The sequence below is a fragment of the Sminthopsis crassicaudata genome, chromosome 1, assembly GCF_048593235.1.
Source record: "Sminthopsis crassicaudata isolate SCR6 chromosome 1, ASM4859323v1, whole genome shotgun sequence".
Taxonomy (NCBI): domain Eukaryota; kingdom Metazoa; phylum Chordata; class Mammalia; order Dasyuromorphia; family Dasyuridae; genus Sminthopsis; species Sminthopsis crassicaudata.
In genome coordinates this window covers 744,709,497-744,727,815 of record NC_133617.1, presented here as the reverse complement: position 1 = coordinate 744,727,815, position 18,319 = coordinate 744,709,497, and the positions used below count along the sequence as shown (strand labels likewise).

Here is an 18,319-nt window from a genome sequence, read left to right as displayed (position 1 = left end):
GCTGCGCCCGGGGGCGGGACGGGGGAGGAGGACCGGAACAGCGGCGGGGCGGGGCGTGCCGAGAAAGTGAAACCGGACCGGGCCGGGCAGGAGGAAGAGAAGGAGCCGACGGAGGACGCGGAGGCGGCGGAGCTGGGGAAGTGGTCGGACCCCGGCCGGAGCCCGCCATGGCCTGCCCCAGCCCCGGCCCCAGCCGAGCCGTCACGGCCAAGGCGGCGAGCCCGGCCCCCGACATTCACGACGTGCCCCTGGTGGCTCTCAACTTCAGGGTGAGGAGCCGCCTGTCCCTGTACCTGAACCCTCCCACCCAGGTGTCCGCCTACTGGCCCGCGCTGGCCGAGGAGCTGGGCTTCCAGTACCTGGAGATCGTCAACCTGCAGACGCAGTCCGACCCCACGCGCGGCCTCCTGGACGCCTGGCAGACGCGCGAGCGGGCCACCGTGGGCCGCCTGCTGGAGCTGCTCCACAAACTCGAGCGGCTCGACGTGCTGGAAGACCTGCGGCCCAGTATCGGTAAGGGCGGGGGTAGTCTGGGCGGCAGGCGGCCCCCAAGTGTCGGAACGGGCCCCGGGACCCCTACCTGTGCCCAACCCCCTCCCTGTCCCCTCCTCCCCTCCCCACTGGCCCTGGCCTCTTCCTCCAGGTCCTTCCCCGCTTCTGCTTTTTCTCCTTGTCTGGCTCCCAGGCCCCCATCTTTGCGCTGTTCCCCAGGGGCCCCTCCTTCCCTCTGCTTGCTCCCTCTCCACTGTTTCTCTTTGCCCTTGACCTGTCTCCCTGTCTCCCTGGCCCCTGCTCCTCTGCTGCTCCTCACTGTCCCCCTGTCTTCTGCCTCTCCCTGTCGTGTCTCCCGTCCTCTGCCCTGTCCCATTATCACCCTCCTGCTGCCTCCTTGCCCCCACTTCTCTGCTGATCTTCCCCGCTTAGTGGGTCCCTTTGCTTGGTACCCGTCAGCTGCTCTCAGCTGCCTCTGTCCCGTCCCCCAACTTCCTATCTCACTGCTCCCTACCATGCCCTATCCGCTTCCTGCCCCACCTAATGTGGTAGTAAAGAGACAACAACTTTGAGCATCAGATAGAATTGTTAGCCCAGGCCAGCTCACCGATGCCCAGACACCTTGTGAGTTATTTCCTCAGTTTCCCCAAATATAACACAGATGACCCCCATTACTTCCAGTTCAATGTGATTTTCCTTCTTCACCTCCTCCCCCTCTGCTTCTTTGCCGACCCTCCTTTCACAGACCACCTTACTGCTTAGGAGGGCTCCCTCCGGCCCTTCCTTGTCCCCAGACCCTTCACAAATCTGAGCAATCTTCTCTCTTCTGGAGGCTTACGTTCTAATATGCCCCCACACCCAGGAACAGAGGAGAACCACCGAGGGGCTTCAGGGGCCTCTGGACAGTCAGGCAGTTAGCATTTATTAAGCTCCTTCTACACCGGGCACGTGGGATACAAAGAAAGGCCTGCTTTTAAGGAATTCACAGTGTACTGGGGGAGAGCACATAGGAAAATCTGCACAAACAAGCTACATAAGGGAGGCCTGGGGAAAGCTTCGGGTAGAAGGTAGGGCCTTAGCTGAGACTTGAAGGAAGCCAGGGCAGGAAGGAGGCAGAGATGTGGAGGAGAGAGTTCCAGGCATGGGGACACTCAGTGACAACTGGAGGTAGAGTGGCCTGTGTGGGGAGGCTCACAACATATGGAGGAGAGAAAAAGGCCTGGAAAGACCAGAAGGGATTGGCTATGGAGAGCTTTCAAGTCAACAAATGGTAAGAGAGAGTCACTGTAGCTTTTTGATAAGTGTATGTGTGTGAGAGAGAGACAGAGACAGAGATGGAGAGAGAGAAAGAGAGACAGAGACAGAGAGAGAGAGACAGAGACAGAGACAGAGAGACAGAGAGAGAGAGAGACAGAGAGAGAGAGAGAGACAGAGAGAGACAGAGAGAGAGAGAGAGAGAGAGAGAGAGAGAGAGAGAGAGAGAGAGAGAGAGAGAAGAGAGAGACAGAGAGAAAGAGAGAGAGACAGAGACAGAGAGACACACACACAGAGACAGAGAGACAGAGAGAGAGACAGACAGACAGACAGACACACACACACACACACACACACACACACACACACACACACACAGAGTGAGTTCTGCATTATAGGAAGATCAGTTTAACAGCTGAGTGGAAGCCTGGAGTGAGAAGAGCTGTGAAACAGTGAGCTCAATCAGCCACTCATTGCAAAAGCTGAGTATGTGACATGATGAGGGTCTGCCTCAGTATCAGAGGAAAGGAGATGATGTAAAATGTGACAAAAAGAAAGCTGTGACAAAAGAGTTAGGGTTGACAGCACGTGGCAGCTAATTGGATCTAGGGAACTGGGGAGAATGAAGTGTCCAGGATGCCTCCCGGATTGGGAGCCTTTGTGAGTGGGAGGGTGGGGTTGCCTTTGACTATAAGACGGAAGCTGGGAGGAGAGGAGAGTTTGGAGGGAAAGACAGTGAGTTCCATTTTGGACATACTGAGTTTAAGCTGCCTATGGGACGTCCAGTTTGAGATGTCTAGTTGGTACTTGGAAATGCGAAAATGGAAGTGAGGAGATTTTAATTTGCTGGAGGAGTGAAATAGTCTAGAGGGAGAAGAGAAGAGGTCCCATGACAAAGCTTATGGGCTTGATCTGAATAAAGATCCAGCAAAGAATAGAAAAGGAACATTTAGGCAGTTTAGAGAAGCATTAGTGTCCCGAAAACCTAAATCCAAGAGTATTAAATAGAGAGAGAAACTGATAGTGTCTGTTAGGATTACCAGGTGAGAACTCAGGTTGTCTGGACAGTGACAAGGTGAGAACTCAGGTTGACTTGACAGTTCTCTGGCTCAGACCTTTGGTTTGGGCCTTTAAAGGGCCTTGTCACTGTCCAGACAACCTGAGTTCTCACCTGGTAATCCTAACAGTGTCGAAGCTGCAGAGTTAGAGAATAGGGGTTGAGAAAAGGCCACTGGATTTAAGCAATTAAGAACCCACTGGGAACTTCGGAGAGATTATTTTCAGTGAAGTGATGGAAGGCTGTCTGCAAAAAGGTAGGAGTGAGAAGAAAGTGGAGGCTTCTCTCATGGGCCTTCTCAGGGAGTTTGGCCACATAAGGGACTGCAGCAGGCTACAGTGAGCAAGTATGGCTGGAAAGTGAGTGTGTTTGAGGCTGGAGCAGATGTAGACAACATGTTTGTAGACAGTAGGGACATAGCTGATAGGGAAGGACTGAGACTAGTGGGGAGGTGGTGATCTGCTGGGGAAGATGGAAGGGGATGGCTCACTTGTGCCTGTGGAGGCATTTTTCTTAGCAAAGAGAAGAGCTCCCTCTTCCTGGGAGACAGGGAGGTGGCAGCAGGCAGCATCAGAGTGATGTGAGAGGGAGAAGGGAGAAGATAGAGCTCAGGGTGAATGGCCTCAAGGACAGGAGTTAGAGATTTATGCGGCCCTGATGGAGCTGAGACAGGAAGTAGGGTAGGGAGTAGACTTCCCCTCCAGCGCCTGGCATATGAAGTAGGCACTTAGTAACCCTTATTGATCTGACTTTATCTTCCATGGACTGCTTTAAAACAGGGACCTTTTGACATAGGAGATCATAATGGGCTTCCATGGACTCTCAAGGGTCTGTGGATAAATTTCAAGGAGTCTCTGAATATAAGTGGGAAAAATTATAACTTAATTTTCACAGACCTTTAGTTGAAATTTAGTATTTCCTTCAATTATTTAAGAGTATGATTCTGAGAAGAGTTCCTGGCTGCTAATAGATCCTTCTAAGAAACCTGCTCTGACTGGGATGGAACCTAGCAAATGGTAGCCTTTGTAAAACATCGGGCAGACTTAAAAACTTCATGGGACCCAAGAATAAGTCTAAGCCAATCCCTTCATTTTATAGATGAAAATACAGAAGGCCCAAGAGGAAGAGAAAGTGGCTTTCCCTAATTCACCACTGTCACAAACCACAGGGGCAAGATTTGAACTCAGGTTCTGGTGCTGTAAACCCAGTATTTTTTCTGCTGCACACCCTTGTCAACTGAACCAGAACCAGCCTTAACTTGTGGATGGCTGGAGCTGAGAAGAGCAGAAAAGAGACAGGGAAGTCAGGGATCAAACAGAAATGTAATTAATTTGGGAATAAAGAAGATGATGTTTGCAAAGCAGAAGTCTTCTTGAGGGGGAGGGTTTAATGTGTTAGACAAAGGAAGCATTTTATATACATAAATAGACTGGACCACAACATCATCATTCTTAGCCATTCCCACAGCAGGTTCACGAATGGACAATGCAGGCATTCCCGGAAACTGTGGGAACTGTCTCCAAGTTAATTGTCTCGATGACACAAACAGAACCTGTGGGAACAGTGGAGCAGTACTTAGTTTGGTTCACTTGGAAGTTACAAGGAACAAGGATTGTGAGCATGTTAAGAGAGGGGATAGATAGCTCTCTAGATTGCACCGCATTGGCTCTCAGGTTTGCTGGCATATTGTCTCCTCCTTTATTGGAACGTCTAGGGGGCAGGGATTGTGTTTTACCTTTCTTTGAATCCCCGGTGGTGAGCTCAGTGTCTTCCACATAGTAGCTTCTTCATAAATCCTTGCTGACTTGACTGTCTTTTCTATCGCACTTTTTATGCTTTTAAAGTGCTTCATAAACATTATCTCATTTGAACTTCGCAGTTACCTTGGATGGTAAAATTTTACCTCTGTTTTATAGAAGAGGAAAGCCAAACTCAGAGAGGCAAAATGTCCCATGGTTACACAGCATCCATATGAACAAGATCAGAATTGGAAAGCTCTTTATAACTCCTTCAATTCAGTCAAGAAAGTATTTATTCAGCACCTGGTGTGTGAAAACCATGATACTAAATGGACATGATGACTAAAAACCAAAACCAAACCTAAACCAAAATAGCTCTTACAAAACCTTCTAACACATACCTGAGCAGAAATCCCCACTGCCTGAACTTGAGATTCTGCTTGGAGTGCTCTGATGATGGAGAGTTCATTATTGAAGCAGCCCTTTTCCACTTTTGGATAGCTCCAATGACTAAATGCTATCCAGCGTAAATCTGCACCTCTAACTTTCACTTAGTCTTCCGAATATCAGGACCAAGCAAAGCTGGTCTAATCTCACTTACACAGAATATCTCTCTGTCTCTCAGTCTCTGTCTCTGTCTCTCTCTCTCTCTGATATCCCTTCTTTCTGTGTGTCTGTCTCTGTCTCTCTGTCTCTTTCATCCCTTCTCTATCTCTGTCTCTCTGTCTCTCTCTCTCCCTATTTCTCTCATCCCTTCTTTCTCTATCTGTCTGTCTCTGCCTCTGTCTCTTTCTGTCTCTCTCTCTCATATCCCTTCCCTCTCTCAGTCTCTGTCTCTGTCTCTATCTTTCATCCCTTCTCTCCGTATCTCTGTCTCTCTCATCCCTTCTCTCTCTGTCTTTCTCTCTCTCTCATCCCTTCTCTATCTCTGTCTGTCTCTCTCTCCCTATTTCTCATCCCTTCCTTCTCTCTCTCTGTCTCTGCCTCTGTCTCTTTCTCTGTCTCTCTCTCATCCCTTCTCTCTCTGTCTCTCTGTCTCTCTCTCATCCCTTCTCTCTCTCTCTCTCTCTCTCTCTCTCTCTCTCTCTCTCTCTCTCTCTCTCTCTCTCTCTCTCTCTTTCTCTCTCTCTCATCACTGCAAACTAGCTGCCTTTGTAGTTCTGGCCTCTGTAGCTCCTTTGAGATTCTGATTCTGTTATCCAATGGTAGCTATTCTTTCTTTCTTTTTTCTTTTCTTTTTTTTTTTTGGTAGCTATTCTTTCTAGCTGTCCATATGCAAATTGATCAGGGAGCTTTCCAAGCATTTTATAAACTCTCTGTACAAAAGTAAAGTCCAAGAACAGATTCCTTATGGTATTACATTAGGGACATCCCTCTCTGTTGATTAATCTGTATTGCATTAATTCTCAGGCCTCCTAACGATGCTATTGCCCAATCTGTTTCTCCCCATATTATTCACAAAAATATTATAAGAGACTCTCAGATGACATTCTGAAATCCAGGGCTTTGAAATCTAAAATTCCTCGGAGCTACCCAGTGAGTAACCTTGTCAAAGAAGGAAGTTGAATTAGAGGGACTGGTAAGGCTTGTTTTAGAGAGAACCCATGCTGACTCAGAGAGATCACTGCTTTTCCTTCCCTGTGCTTAGAAACCATCCTCTCATTGCATTCTAGAGTGTGATGAGTATATATTATCATCCCATTCATTTGTTCCTTGAGTGCAGACTATTGTCCTGTTCATTCATTTGTTCATCTAGAAGATATGCTATGGATAATAGTGTTTTCTGTCACACGTACATCAAAAGTGTATTGAAGTTGAAAGACATTTTGGTACAGTGGATATTGCATTGGCCTTGGAGTCAGGAGACACCTGGATTTGAAACTCTGAGATACACTGGTTGTGTGAAGTTGGGCAAGTCAATTCACTTTTCTGGGCCTCAACTCTCCCCATCTGTAAAATGGGGATGGTAAATAGCATTTGTAGCAGAAACACATAGATGTATTTATTAGGCATCTATTATGTGCCAGGGACTCTACAATCCTTGAGGATACAGAGAAAGGCAGAAGACAGTTTCAGTCCTCAGGGAGTTTTCAGCTAAAAGGAGGGATAACTAGCAGACAAATATGTATCAACAAACTATAGACAAGATGAATAGGAAAAAAGGGAAGGAAATTCTAGTAAATTTGGTGGAATTCATAAAGGCGTCCTAGAAAATGGGATTTTAGTTGGGATTTGAGGGAAGTCAGGGAAGCCAAGGAGGCAGAGATGAGGAAGGAAAGCCTGCCAGACATGGGGGATGGACAGCTAGAGAAAATGTCCAAGGATGGGATGTCTTCAATGAAGTCATGTCTATAGAGTTGCACATCTGTGTGACCCTGACAATTCCTATCTCAAGCAGACAGGCTGGCTTCGTGACGCTGGACAGATCATAGCTTCTCAGTGCCCCTGGCAATTTTAAGACTAAAAAGTCCCAAACGGTTGCTAGATCTTCACTTCCTCATGGAGAGCTGCCCATATCAATGAAATCCAGGCTCTGGTTAACAAATACTGATGATATCACTGAGGATCATGTTTGCTGCTGTTGCTGCTAATGTTGTTATTGTTGTTCTTGATGATGATGGTGGCCTGCAGGGCCTGGGAGTTTGCCCAGGAATGGGGAACCATTAAATATTATTGATCAGAGGAGCATTTGAGGAAGATCAGTCTGCCATTGATATGAAGGAAGACTGACAGGCTCATAAATGTAGAGCTGAGAGTGACCTTGGAGGTCATGGACTCCACAGACAAGTCCAAAAGTTGAGACTGGGGAGAAAGATGTGAGGCAGCAAGACCGTTGAAGTAGCTTAGCCTATATGATCAGTGATGGCAAGAATCAGCCGGAGAGCTGGGATGGCGATGCTGGCTGTAACTAGAGTTTGGGGCAGTGGAGGTGTGAACAGGTCAACCAGGACCAGCCTTCGGATGACCGTTTTGATGTGATCATCATTTACAATCCAATAAGACGTTGTCATTTGATCATTTCAGTTGAGATTCCTTTGGGGGTTTTCTTGGTAAAGATACTAGAGCAGTTTGCCATTTCCTTCTCCACTTACAGATGAGGAAACTGAGACAAACAGAATTAAGTGACTTACACAGCTAATAAGCATCCGAGGCCAGATTTGAACTCTGGAAGTCAGGAACTCAAGAGCTCCAGATGTGGAGCTCTATCCCCTACAGCATCATCCAGCTTCCCATGAAGTAATTAAGACAATAAGCAAGTAGCAATTAAGACCTTAAGTAAGAAGTGATGAAAAACAAGTGCAAATGAGACTCAGAATGGTACCCAAGGGATCTTCTCCTTCATTTGTGCCATGGGCCTCTTGGGAAACAGTCTAGTGAAGACCGTGGACCCCTTCTCAGAATCCTGTCTGCATAAAACACTTAGGATTACCAAGAGAAATGATTATATTGGCATTTGGTTGTCAAAGTAGTTTTAAAAAACAAACCACAAGTTCATGGATCTTGCATCAGTGACATGGCGTTGATAACTTCCTGCTGTTGGCCAGGCCCTTGAGGGTCACTTTCCCCAAAACACAGGATTTGGGCCCAGTGCTTGTTCTGCCCTAGCGGGGAAGCCTTGGCAAGAGAGAAGGTGTTAACTAGATAAACAAAAGAAGGACTGCTGCTTCTGGGAGAGAAGGGAGAGAGGCTGGCCCACCCGAAGGGCCAAAAGCAAAGTCCCTCTCAGCCCAAGCCCATTAATAGCTCAACTCTATGTTGACAGAGAAGGAAATGCTATAGCTCTGAGAGACCTTCCTGAGGCAGAAAGAGCAGGACTTAGTTACCGGTTACCTGGTGTGGGGTAAAGAAGATGCTGGAGTCAAAGTTGTGTCAGGAGTTCTGAGTGGGGCAACAGGGAGGCAGGTCCCTGGTTTTTTTCAGCAGAAGTAAGGATCCCAAGGAGCAGCTGGGAGAGGCGTGGGGCCCAGAGCTCAGTATTCTTTATCATTGCCAGCAGGTGCCTACACCAACTGCTGCCCTGGGCTTAGGGCAATCAAGCCAGCCTGCCCACCCACCCTTAGGGGGCCCCATCAGGGCCAGAGCCCTAAAGTGGCGCAAACAAGCATCTGGTCACACACATAATGGTTGCCGGGGCAGCTCATGTGGATGAGACAAAGCAACAGACTGTCCATGGAGAAGAGTGAATGTTTCTGTGCAGAGGAAGAGTGTGTGTGTGTCTGTGTATGTTGGGGAGGTCTAAGTAGGAGTCTCAACCCTTGGGGTAGGGGGTACCTACCTAGCCGCCTCCGATTTTTACTCTGTGTAAAATTAACTTTTGATTATCCAGAGCAAAAAGAAATGATAATTGAAGTAATAGAAAAACTTCTGAAAAATGAAAGCTCAATCAAAAAGCTGCTGATTGTCCTCCTTAACTGAAGGGGATATGGATTCATTCATTTCTCATTTCCTCAGCCATTCAGTCTTCCCTTCACTCATTCATCCATTTCTCCGCAAATGTCTAGACCTTAGACTTCCTTTTGTTCCTATGACATTAGAAAGGCATTTAGACTTGCCTCACTCACTCAGTCAGCCTGTACTTATCCAAAGTCCTCTTTCCTGCTAAATTCTGCACAGGCCCTTGATTTTCTTTTCTTTTTCTTTTTTTCTTTTTTGCTGAGACAGTTAGGGTTAAGTGACTTGTCCAGGGTCACACAGCTAGGAAGTGTTAAGGGTTTGAGACTAGATTTGAACTCAGATCCTCCTGACTTCAGGGCTGGTGCTCTATCCACTGCGCCACCTAGATGCCCCAGACCTTCTGTCCTGCCTTCATAGAGCTTCTGTTCTATGATCTCAAGTATGTGTATGCAAGTTTATGCAAACTCCAGATGAGATTATTTCAGGAGGGTGCACAGCAGCAGGTGAGGCAGGATGGACAGCAAAGGGGAAGAAGGAAATTCTTGAGCTAAGGGAGAAGCTGGCCTGGGGGACAGGCTGGATCATGGCCTCCACCTGCTTTGGCTACCCATTTAGCCTGGTGCTTCCCTTGCTTCCCCCCATCCTCTCTTCCAGAGTCAGTTTCCCCGGCTGATATTCGTGGGTCCTTCCTGAGTTTACAGTATCTGGCCAGCGGCTTCAGCCTGGAGAATGTAACCCAGGCATTTCATCAGAGCTCCTGTGAAAGGCTCCTCCTGGGTCTCAGAATGTGAGAAGCAGAAAGACGCTTAGAGACCACTGAATTTGGCCACCTCGTTTTTCAGATGAGACCCAGACAGGGAGATGGCTTCCCTAAGGTCACCTGCCTAGCTCTTCTTGTGATGTCCCATAATCTCCCAATAGAAAAAGCAAATCTTTGGCAGCTCTGCTGTGTCAGTGTGTTTGTCTTGAGGATTATAGAAATGGGAGGTGGGGTGGAGTAGTAGGGAGTGCCAGAAAGATCTGAATTCCCATACTGTCTCTGACACTGTGTGCCAGTAATGGATGAGTCCCGACCTTCTCCTATCTCAGTTTAAGAAAGAAGGGGGCAACACTCACTGCCTTTGGAATTGGAGGCTGTAGGTTTGTGTCTCAGCCCTGCCACTTCCTGCTTCTGTAACCTTGGACACTACTTCTTGGGCCTCTGTTTCCTGCTTTGTAAGATGAAGAAATGTTTGTGTGTGGTTGTGTGTGTGCCTGTGCTGCAATGGATCTTGTTTATTTAAGAAATAGAATAATTTATAAAGAATCATAGCATTTAAAAATTGGAAAGAGCCCCAGTTGGCTATTAGCTCAGTCTGTTATATAAAAAAAAATTCCTATTATAATATCATTTAAAAGTAAATGTACTTGTATTGTATCTAGGTTATATTGTAACACATGTAAAATGTATGGGACTGCCTGTCATCGGGGGGAGGGATTGGGGGGGGATAATTTGGAAAAATGAATACAAGGGATAATATTATTAAAAAATATATAATTAAAAAAAAAGTAAATGTACTTCTGCTTGAAGACCAACAAGTAGCAAGAACCCTCTACTTCTTGAGGAAGTTCACAATGAAGAAATGTTTTGTCAAGAACCTCCCCAATGCTGAAATTGCAATTGGACAAATTCATGGACTCGGTTATAAAACTTTCCGGAATCCTACGAACTTCTTAACTACCCTGGTAATGACACAGGAGAGAAGTCAGTCAGTGTTCAATCCTAACTATGTGCCTGGGAATACAAAGAAAGGCAAAAATAGACCCTGACTTCAAGGAACTGATCCGGGGCGGGCAGCCTGTCAGCAAGTAGGAACAGACAAGGGGTGTACAGTGTTAAGGGAGGGGGGAGATCCCAGAGGAAGGTTACCTGTGGGGCGGAGGAGAGATGGGGAAAGCCTCGTGCAGAAGTCGGTATTAGAACTGAAGCTTGAAGGCTTTTAGCATGAGCAATTTAGCACGCTGCTGAGGCACACAAAGCAAACCCACAGCAACAAACCCAGCTGCTGCCCTCAGGAAGCTTACCTCGAGTTAGGGGAGACTGCCAGCAAACAGCTGTGAGCAAGCCAGATACAGGCTGGGGCCTGGAGGCAATCCCCACAGAAGGGGCTAAGATTGAGGAGGGCTGGGAAAGGCTGCTTGCAATGGGTCTGCCTGGGGATGGAGGAAGGGGGGACACTGAGGAGTTCAGAGATGGAGAAGCTAGGAAGCTGCAATGAGCCATTGTTTCTTTTTCTTTTTTTTTTTTTAATTTTTTTTATTATATATATATATTTTTTTTTATAATATTATCCCTTGTATTCATTTTTCCAAATTACCCCCCCTCCCTCTATTCCCTCCCCCCGATGACAGGCAATCCCATACATTTTACATGTGTTACAATATAGTCTAGGTACAATACATGTGTGCGAATACCATTTTCTTGTTGCACAATAAACATTAGAATCCGAAGGTACATGCAACCTGGGCAGACAGATATTAGTGCTAACAATTTACATTCACTTCCCAGTGTTTCTTCTCTGGGTGTAGCTACCTCTGTCCATCATTGATCAACTGGAAGTGAGTTGGATCTTCTTTATGTTGAAGATTTCCACTTCCATCAGAATACATCCTCATACAGTATTGTTGTTGAAGTGTACAGTGATCTTCTGGTTCTGCTCATTTCACTCAGCATCAGTTGATGTAAGTCTCTCCAAGCCTCTCTGTATTCCTCCTGCTGGTCATTTCTTACAGAGCAATAATATTCCATAACCTTCATATACCACAATTTACCCAACCATTCTCCAACTGATGGACATCCATTCATCTTCCAGTTTCTAGCTACAACAAAAAGAGCTGCCACAAACATTTTGAGCCATTGTTTCTTTTCCTCACAGATGAGGATTGCAAGAAGTACCTGAAGAAGAAGCAGCAGGAGGAAGCAGAAAAGCCTCTGCAAGTACCCGCTGTGGATAGCAGCAACCCTCAAACGTTGGAGTTGATGGGCATCACCATTCTGGACGATCCACAGGGTAAAGGGGAAGAGGGAAATGGGGAAGGGGGCAGGGAAGTGAGCCTTTCCCCAACTCACTTTTGAGGATGTCGAGGGCTTAGGCTTTTTCAGCTGGGTTGGCTGGGATTGGACACGTCCATCAATTCCCCCACATGGGATCTGCTGTCTTGGCCAATAATCCCTGGCAAAGCCCCTGACCCTCCTGTGGCCACTCAGCCAATACAAAGAAAGGCAAAAATAGACCCTGACTTCAAGGAACTGATCCGGGGCGGGCAGCCTGTCAGCAAGTAGGAACAGACAAGGGGTGTATAGTGTTAAGGGGGGGGGGGGGAGATCCCACAGGAAGGCTACCTGTGGGGCAGAGGAGAGATGGGGAAAGCTTTGTGCAGAAGTCCTCAGCCAATATAGACTTCTCATAACAATGACCTGAGTGGGATGGTGAATCAGAAAAAGGATTCCAAAACCAATGTGATTAGCTGAAGTTCTAAATTCTTTTTTTCCATTTACTGTTTCATTTCCCCCCAATTACATGTTTAAAAATATTTTTAGCATTTTTTTTAAATGTGAATTTTTGAGTTTAATTTTTTTTTTTTTTAAATCGGGGGCAGCTAGGTGGCGCAGTGGTTAGAGCACCAGACCTGAAGTCAGGAGGACCTGAGTTCGAATTTGATCTCAGACACTTAACACTTCCTGGCTGTGTGACTCTGGGCAAGTCACTTAACCCTACTTGGCTCAGCCAAAAAAAAAAAAATTAAAAAAATTTGAGTTTTTGAATTTTCAAAAAATTTTTGAGTTCCAAATCCCCTTCTTCCACACCCCATCTTTGAGAAGGCAAGCAATTTGATATAGGTTATACGTGTGTAATCATGGAAACCATCTCCATATTCATTATGTTATAAAAGAAAATATAGCTTAAAGAAAAAAAATTTTAAGTATGCTTCAATCTCTACTTAAGACTCCATCAGTTCTTTCTTTGGGGATGGATAGCAGTTTTTAAATTTTTGTTTTAATTTGCAGAATAAAACAAGTATTTCCATAACATAGAATGCAATAAAAAAAGATGATTGCACATGAAACTGCAAATCTACTATGTACAATGTGCTAGCCATTTAAATATAAAAGAAAATTATAAATTTCTCTTTTTTCTTCCCTCCTCCAAATGGCTACTATTAGATACATACACATAATTATACATACATACATATATATTATTCTATACATACATACTTCTGCTTATCAGTTCTTTTCTGCAGGCAGACAGCATCTTCCTTCATATGTTCTTTATAATTAATTTGGATCTTTATGATCCACCAAATAACCTATTCACTCAAAGTCATTTCTAAAACAGTATTGTTGTTACTGCATACAGTTTTCTCTTTTCTGCTCATTTTACTTTTTATTTGATGGAAGTCTTTCCATATTTTTCTAAAATCACTGAGCTCATCACTTCTTATAGCACAATAATCATCCCCCACAATCCCATAGTACAGCATGCTCAATGGCTGAACAAGCATTTTTCATCATAAGTCCTTCTGAGCTGTCTTGGATCATTGTACATTTATTAGTTGAGGTTTTTAATTGACCCATGCTATCATTTACATATAATGGAGAATTTGTTTGTTTGTTTGTTTTTAAAGACGATTTTGTCTAATTTTATGATAGTAGCTAAAATTGAGAGGTTAAATGATTTGTTTGAAGTCAAAAGGGATGTTTATCTGCCTCAACCTCTCCTTCTGACCTCAAAAGTGGGGCTGATGGGAAGATCTGGGTTTGCCTACAACTTTTTCCTGTTCATCATCTCCTCCAATCTCCTCTCCCTCCCACCCCCAGGACTAGTGCCAGAATTATTTGATGCTTTCATCTGCTACTGTCCCAGTGACATCCAGTTTGTTCATGAGATGATCCAGCGCTTAGAGCAAACCGACTGCCGGCTGAAGCTGTGTGTGTCGGATCGGGATGTCCTGCCTGGCACCTGTGTCTGGTCCATCACCAGCGAGCTGATTGAGAAGAGGTCAGAGGGAAGAGGGGCAGATCTGGGAGAGGGAAAAGAGCCCTTTTGAATTCAAAAGTCTGGTCTCTGTTTTGCTGGGAACTCACTGCGTGACCTTGAATATCATCACATCTTCTCGGAGCCTCAGTTTCCCTATCTGTCAAATGAGGATAGTCATCTATGCCCTGTCTATTTCAGACAGTCAGACTTTAGACAGAGTGAAAAGGAATCCATTCTCTCCCAAGGTGGCCGCTTTGGACAGTTCTAAATCTCCCATTTTACAATCTAATTGCTCCTGATTATGAGGTCAATGAGCAGCAAATGAGCAGAAGACAGAGCAAAGGTGCTTCTAAAGAGGGGCAGTATTGCTCAGTGGAGTCAGGAAAATCTGGGTTCAAGTCTCAATTCTGACACATCCTGGATTATGTAACTGGGATGAGTCCCTGAACCTCTCAGGGCTGGGCTCTTTAAGACTCAAAAGTTGCAGGTCAGTTGGTTTTAACCAGTAAAAGGAGATTCTTCCCCAAGAGTTCTTCACACTACTAAAAAAAGAAAGGAAATAAGCATTTATTAAACTCCTATTATGTGTACTAATCACTTCACAATTATTATCTCATTTGACCCTTCCAACAACCTTGTTAGATAGGTACTGTTATTATCCCCATTTTACAGTTGAGAAAATCGAGGCAAACAAAGGTCCCTGTGACTTGCCCAGGATAGCAGAGCTAGTTACTATCTGAAGCCAGATTCGAACTCGGGTCTTTCTGCCTTGCCACCCAGCTGCAATAAGTGTTTCCAAACTGCTTCTGCCTCTCTAGGTGTCGAAGGATGGTTGTTGTCATTTCTGATGAGTATCTGCAGAGCAATGAATGTGACTTCCAGACCAAGTTTGCTCTTAGCCTCTGTCCAGGTGAGCATTCCCATGACCAACCTGAAGGGGGGCTTTCTGGTGCTGAGAGCCTGGGACTGGGTAGGGGTGCCACACCAATATTGGCGGGGGGAGAAAGAGAGACAGAAAGACAAGAGAGAAAGAGACAGAGACAGATGCAGAGAGACAGATAGACAAAGAGACAAAAAGAGAGACAGGGAGACAGAGAGAGAAGGAAGAGAAGAGAATGTGGGATGAAAGGATAGAGAGACAAAGAGAGAGAGACAGAAAGAGAAAAAGGAGAGAAGAGAAGAGAATGAGGGAGGAAAGGATAGAGAGACTGAAACAGAGATGCACATAGAAAGGAGCAAAGGGAGACAGGGAGGGAGAGGAAGAAGGACAATGGGAGACCAAGGTGGGGAGAGAATGAGGGAAGAAGAAAAGAGAGAGGTTGTCTGTTCCCCTTCATTAAAAAAAAATGCCCTTAGAGAGCCTGCAGACTTCTATTTTTTTTTTTTTTTTTGGAGGCTGGGGTCAAGTGACTTGCCCAGGGTCACACAGCTAGGAAATGGTAAGTGTCTGAGACCAGATTTGAACTCGCATCCTCCTGAATTCAGGGCTGGTCCTCTATCCACTGCACCACCTAGATGCCCCCTGCAGACTTCTATTAATTCATTCAATCAGGTGACCTCCCAGGACTCTACTCTCCCGTTCCCTTTTTTATGTTGTCTTCCTCCATTAGGATGTAAGCACTGACTATGGGACTCTTCTGCTAGGTCATCGTAGGCCCTCAGCATTTAACACAGGGCTGAGTAAATGATTTAACCTACGTTATCAAGGTCCTACCCTGTGAGGCCTCCAGCTGTCCTGGCCAGAGTGACCCTGTGGGAGTGGAATGGATTACATCCAGCCCCCAAAAAGTGAATTCAGTAATAGTAGTAATTGTAGCAGCAGAGAGTCAACCATAATAGTACTAGCAGCAACAGTAGTAGACGTAGTAGCAACAGCCACAGCAGTAGCAGTAATAGTAGCAGTAACAGTCGGTAGTAATAGTAGCAGCAGAAGTAGCAACAGTAGCAGTAAGTCAGCAGTAATAGCAACAATAGTAGCAGCAGAAGTAACCGAGTTTGCTGATCCTGTTACATTTGCAGGGGCTCGACAGAAGCGCCTGATTCCTGTCAAGTACAAGCCCATGAAGAGGGAATTCCCCAGCATCCTGCGCTTCATCACGCTCTGTGACTACACCAACCCCTGCACCAGGAGCTGGTTTTGGCCCCGTCTCGCCAGAGCTCTCTCCCAGCCCTGAGGTGCTCTCCTCCCTCAGAGCCTCCAAAGACTGCTTGACTCCTGGGGGGAGGGGGAACCTGACCTGGTTTCCCTCTTCAGCCAAAACCAGCCCCTATGGATCCAGCTGGCGTCTGTAGCGCGCTTCTCCTGTGTGCGCCTGTGTGGGTTTCACACCTGTAATATTGTCAATCCATCTGACCAATAGGTCAGATGAGGTCGGTGGGGCTGTAAGCCCTAGGGAGTCACACAGTACATAAGTATAGGAGGTAGGTTTCGAACCCGGTCATCCTGGATTCCAGCCCTGCACGCTCTTCACTATGCCATGATGCCTATTGGTTGAGTGGCCCTAAGGAGAAAAGTTCAGTATGACTGTTTCAAAGGAAGAATGAGTCCTGAAGCTCCCTTCTGTGGGGAAATCGTGATGACTGTTTTATTCTCTAAGTGCCTACAAACCACCCCGTGAATAATCCCTTGAAGAACTTTACAGAGTCTTGGGATTCAGAGTTTAAAGCTTTTCCTTTTCCCCCTTTCTGAAAACCTCCAGGTGGGCATCGTCTCTCATTTCCCATGATCCCTCAAGTTTTTGTAATCACCTCCGCAAGTTATCTTGTTGTCTTTAGCTGCAGTTCATGCGGGCAGCTGCAGGCTCCTTTATTACGTCTTCGTGCTCCTCGGCTTTTGAGGAACCCTTTTCTTCCTTTCTTTCCTCGTGGGGAGATCATTCTCTCTGGTAGAGAAACCAGAAACACGTGGCCAAGATCTTGTCATATCCTCGACCACCATCTCCCTTTGGTGTACCACCTGTCCTCAAGGATTCCATTTTTCAATGAAGAGAAGGCTGGTGTGGGAGGAGATAGAACCAAACTTCTTGGAGCCAAGCTCAAGGAACAGCCACTAGCAGAAAGAACAGAATCGTGGCAGACTTAAGGAATAATCATTCGTATGGAGCCCCAACTAGGAATTTTTGCACCGGGGGGACCCACTAGGAACCACATCCAGAGGAACAAATAGGAAAGGCCTCATAGTTGGAGGGAATCTGGATATGGTCACAGGACAGTAGAGAGACAGACTCCATGACACCAGTATTTTTTTTTTTTGAGAGGTTGCCTAGGGGTTGGAGTGGCAGGATGGGCAAGGGAAATATTTCTTTCTGGGTATCTTGTAAGAAATTCTTCCTGACTAGATCCTAAGTTCTGTTGTTTATAGCCTCAGAAGCACTTCAGATGTTGATCGGGCACCTTTTAAATTCAGCATTCTGGGACAAAGCCTTGAAAACCCTACTTTAGTTATACCCTCTCAGCTTGACTGTAACCAACTCCTAATCTGTGGGCAGCCAGAGCCAAAACAAAGCAGGCGAGAGACAGGAGAGTCAGGATACACACAGAAATTTAAGTAATTTCAGAGTGAGGAAAAGGACATCTGCAGGCAGAAACCCACCTCCTAAGAAGAGGGGATTAATGATAAATGTGGAAATTTGTATAGAAGAATTGTACATGTTTAGCACACATTGTACACGTTTAACATATTAGCATATATATCTCCTCTAGGGGAGGAGATAGGAGGAAAGGAGGGAGAAAAATTTGGAACATAAGGTTTTACAAGGGTGAATGCTGAAAACTATCTTTGCATGTATTTTGAAAATAAAAATCTATAAAAAAAAAAAAAGAGAGAGAAGAAGGAGGAGGGCTTAAAGCTTCTGATGGTGGAGCCACTTGTCTACACTTATATACGTGAAAGGAATTGGCCCATATCCCAGTCATTCTTAGATCTTGAGATAGTTCTCATGCTTAGCATTTCTTGGAACAATAAAGGTGGTTCTTGGGTCCGATGGGAACAGTCATTGTCTCAAGTTTTTGAAGTCGTAGCCATGATGTGGGCACAGAACCAGAATTCTGTGATGGGAATCAATCAAGGAAGAGGGACTGTGACCATGTGATGAATGATGGCCCTGGGAAATAAGGGGAACTAAATGAATGTTGGTCTAAGCAAAGGGTGATATCCTGAATATAAAGGATGCTGTTATGTCAGACTTGAGACACAGTTTGCTTGCTTTCCCAGTCTTAGCTCTGCGAAGTAGAATATCTCCAGAATATTTTGACATTTCCTTTTTTGGGTTCACAGGCTGAAAAAACCCCTCTCCTTATGGCTAATAAAGGAGAGATAGATACATGCCATGGGATATTATTATCCAGGGGATTAATTACTT

The 18,319-nt window shown here is 45.7% G+C and overlaps 1 protein-coding gene across 1 annotated transcript; it reads left to right on the top strand.

The window, feature by feature from the left end:
• The first annotated feature begins 46 nt into the window (after positions 1-46).
• MYD88 (MYD88 innate immune signal transduction adaptor) lies at positions 47-17,947 on the top strand. The gene is made up of 5 exons (XM_074284421.1): positions 47-513; positions 11,853-11,987; positions 13,799-13,979; positions 14,777-14,868; positions 15,978-17,947. The coding sequence occupies exons 1-5, from the start codon at positions 168-170 to the stop codon at positions 16,130-16,132; spliced, it is 909 nt and encodes a 302-aa protein (XP_074140522.1). The 5' UTR covers positions 47-167; the 3' UTR covers positions 16,133-17,947.
• Positions 17,948-18,319: the final 372 nt, after the last annotated feature.

Bases quoted from the DNA above. Each gene is read 5' to 3' on its own strand.
- MYD88 (XM_074284421.1), top strand. From the start codon at position 168: ATGGCCTGCCCCAGCCCCGGCCCCAGCCGAGCCGTCACGGCCAAGGCG. The intron at 514-11,852 runs GTAAGGGCGGGG...TTTTCCTCACAG, and splicing joins AGACCTGCGGCCCAGTATCG to ATGAGGATTGCAAGAAGTAC. The intron at 11,988-13,798 runs GTAAAGGGGAAG...TCCCACCCCCAG, and splicing joins CATTCTGGACGATCCACAGG to GACTAGTGCCAGAATTATTT.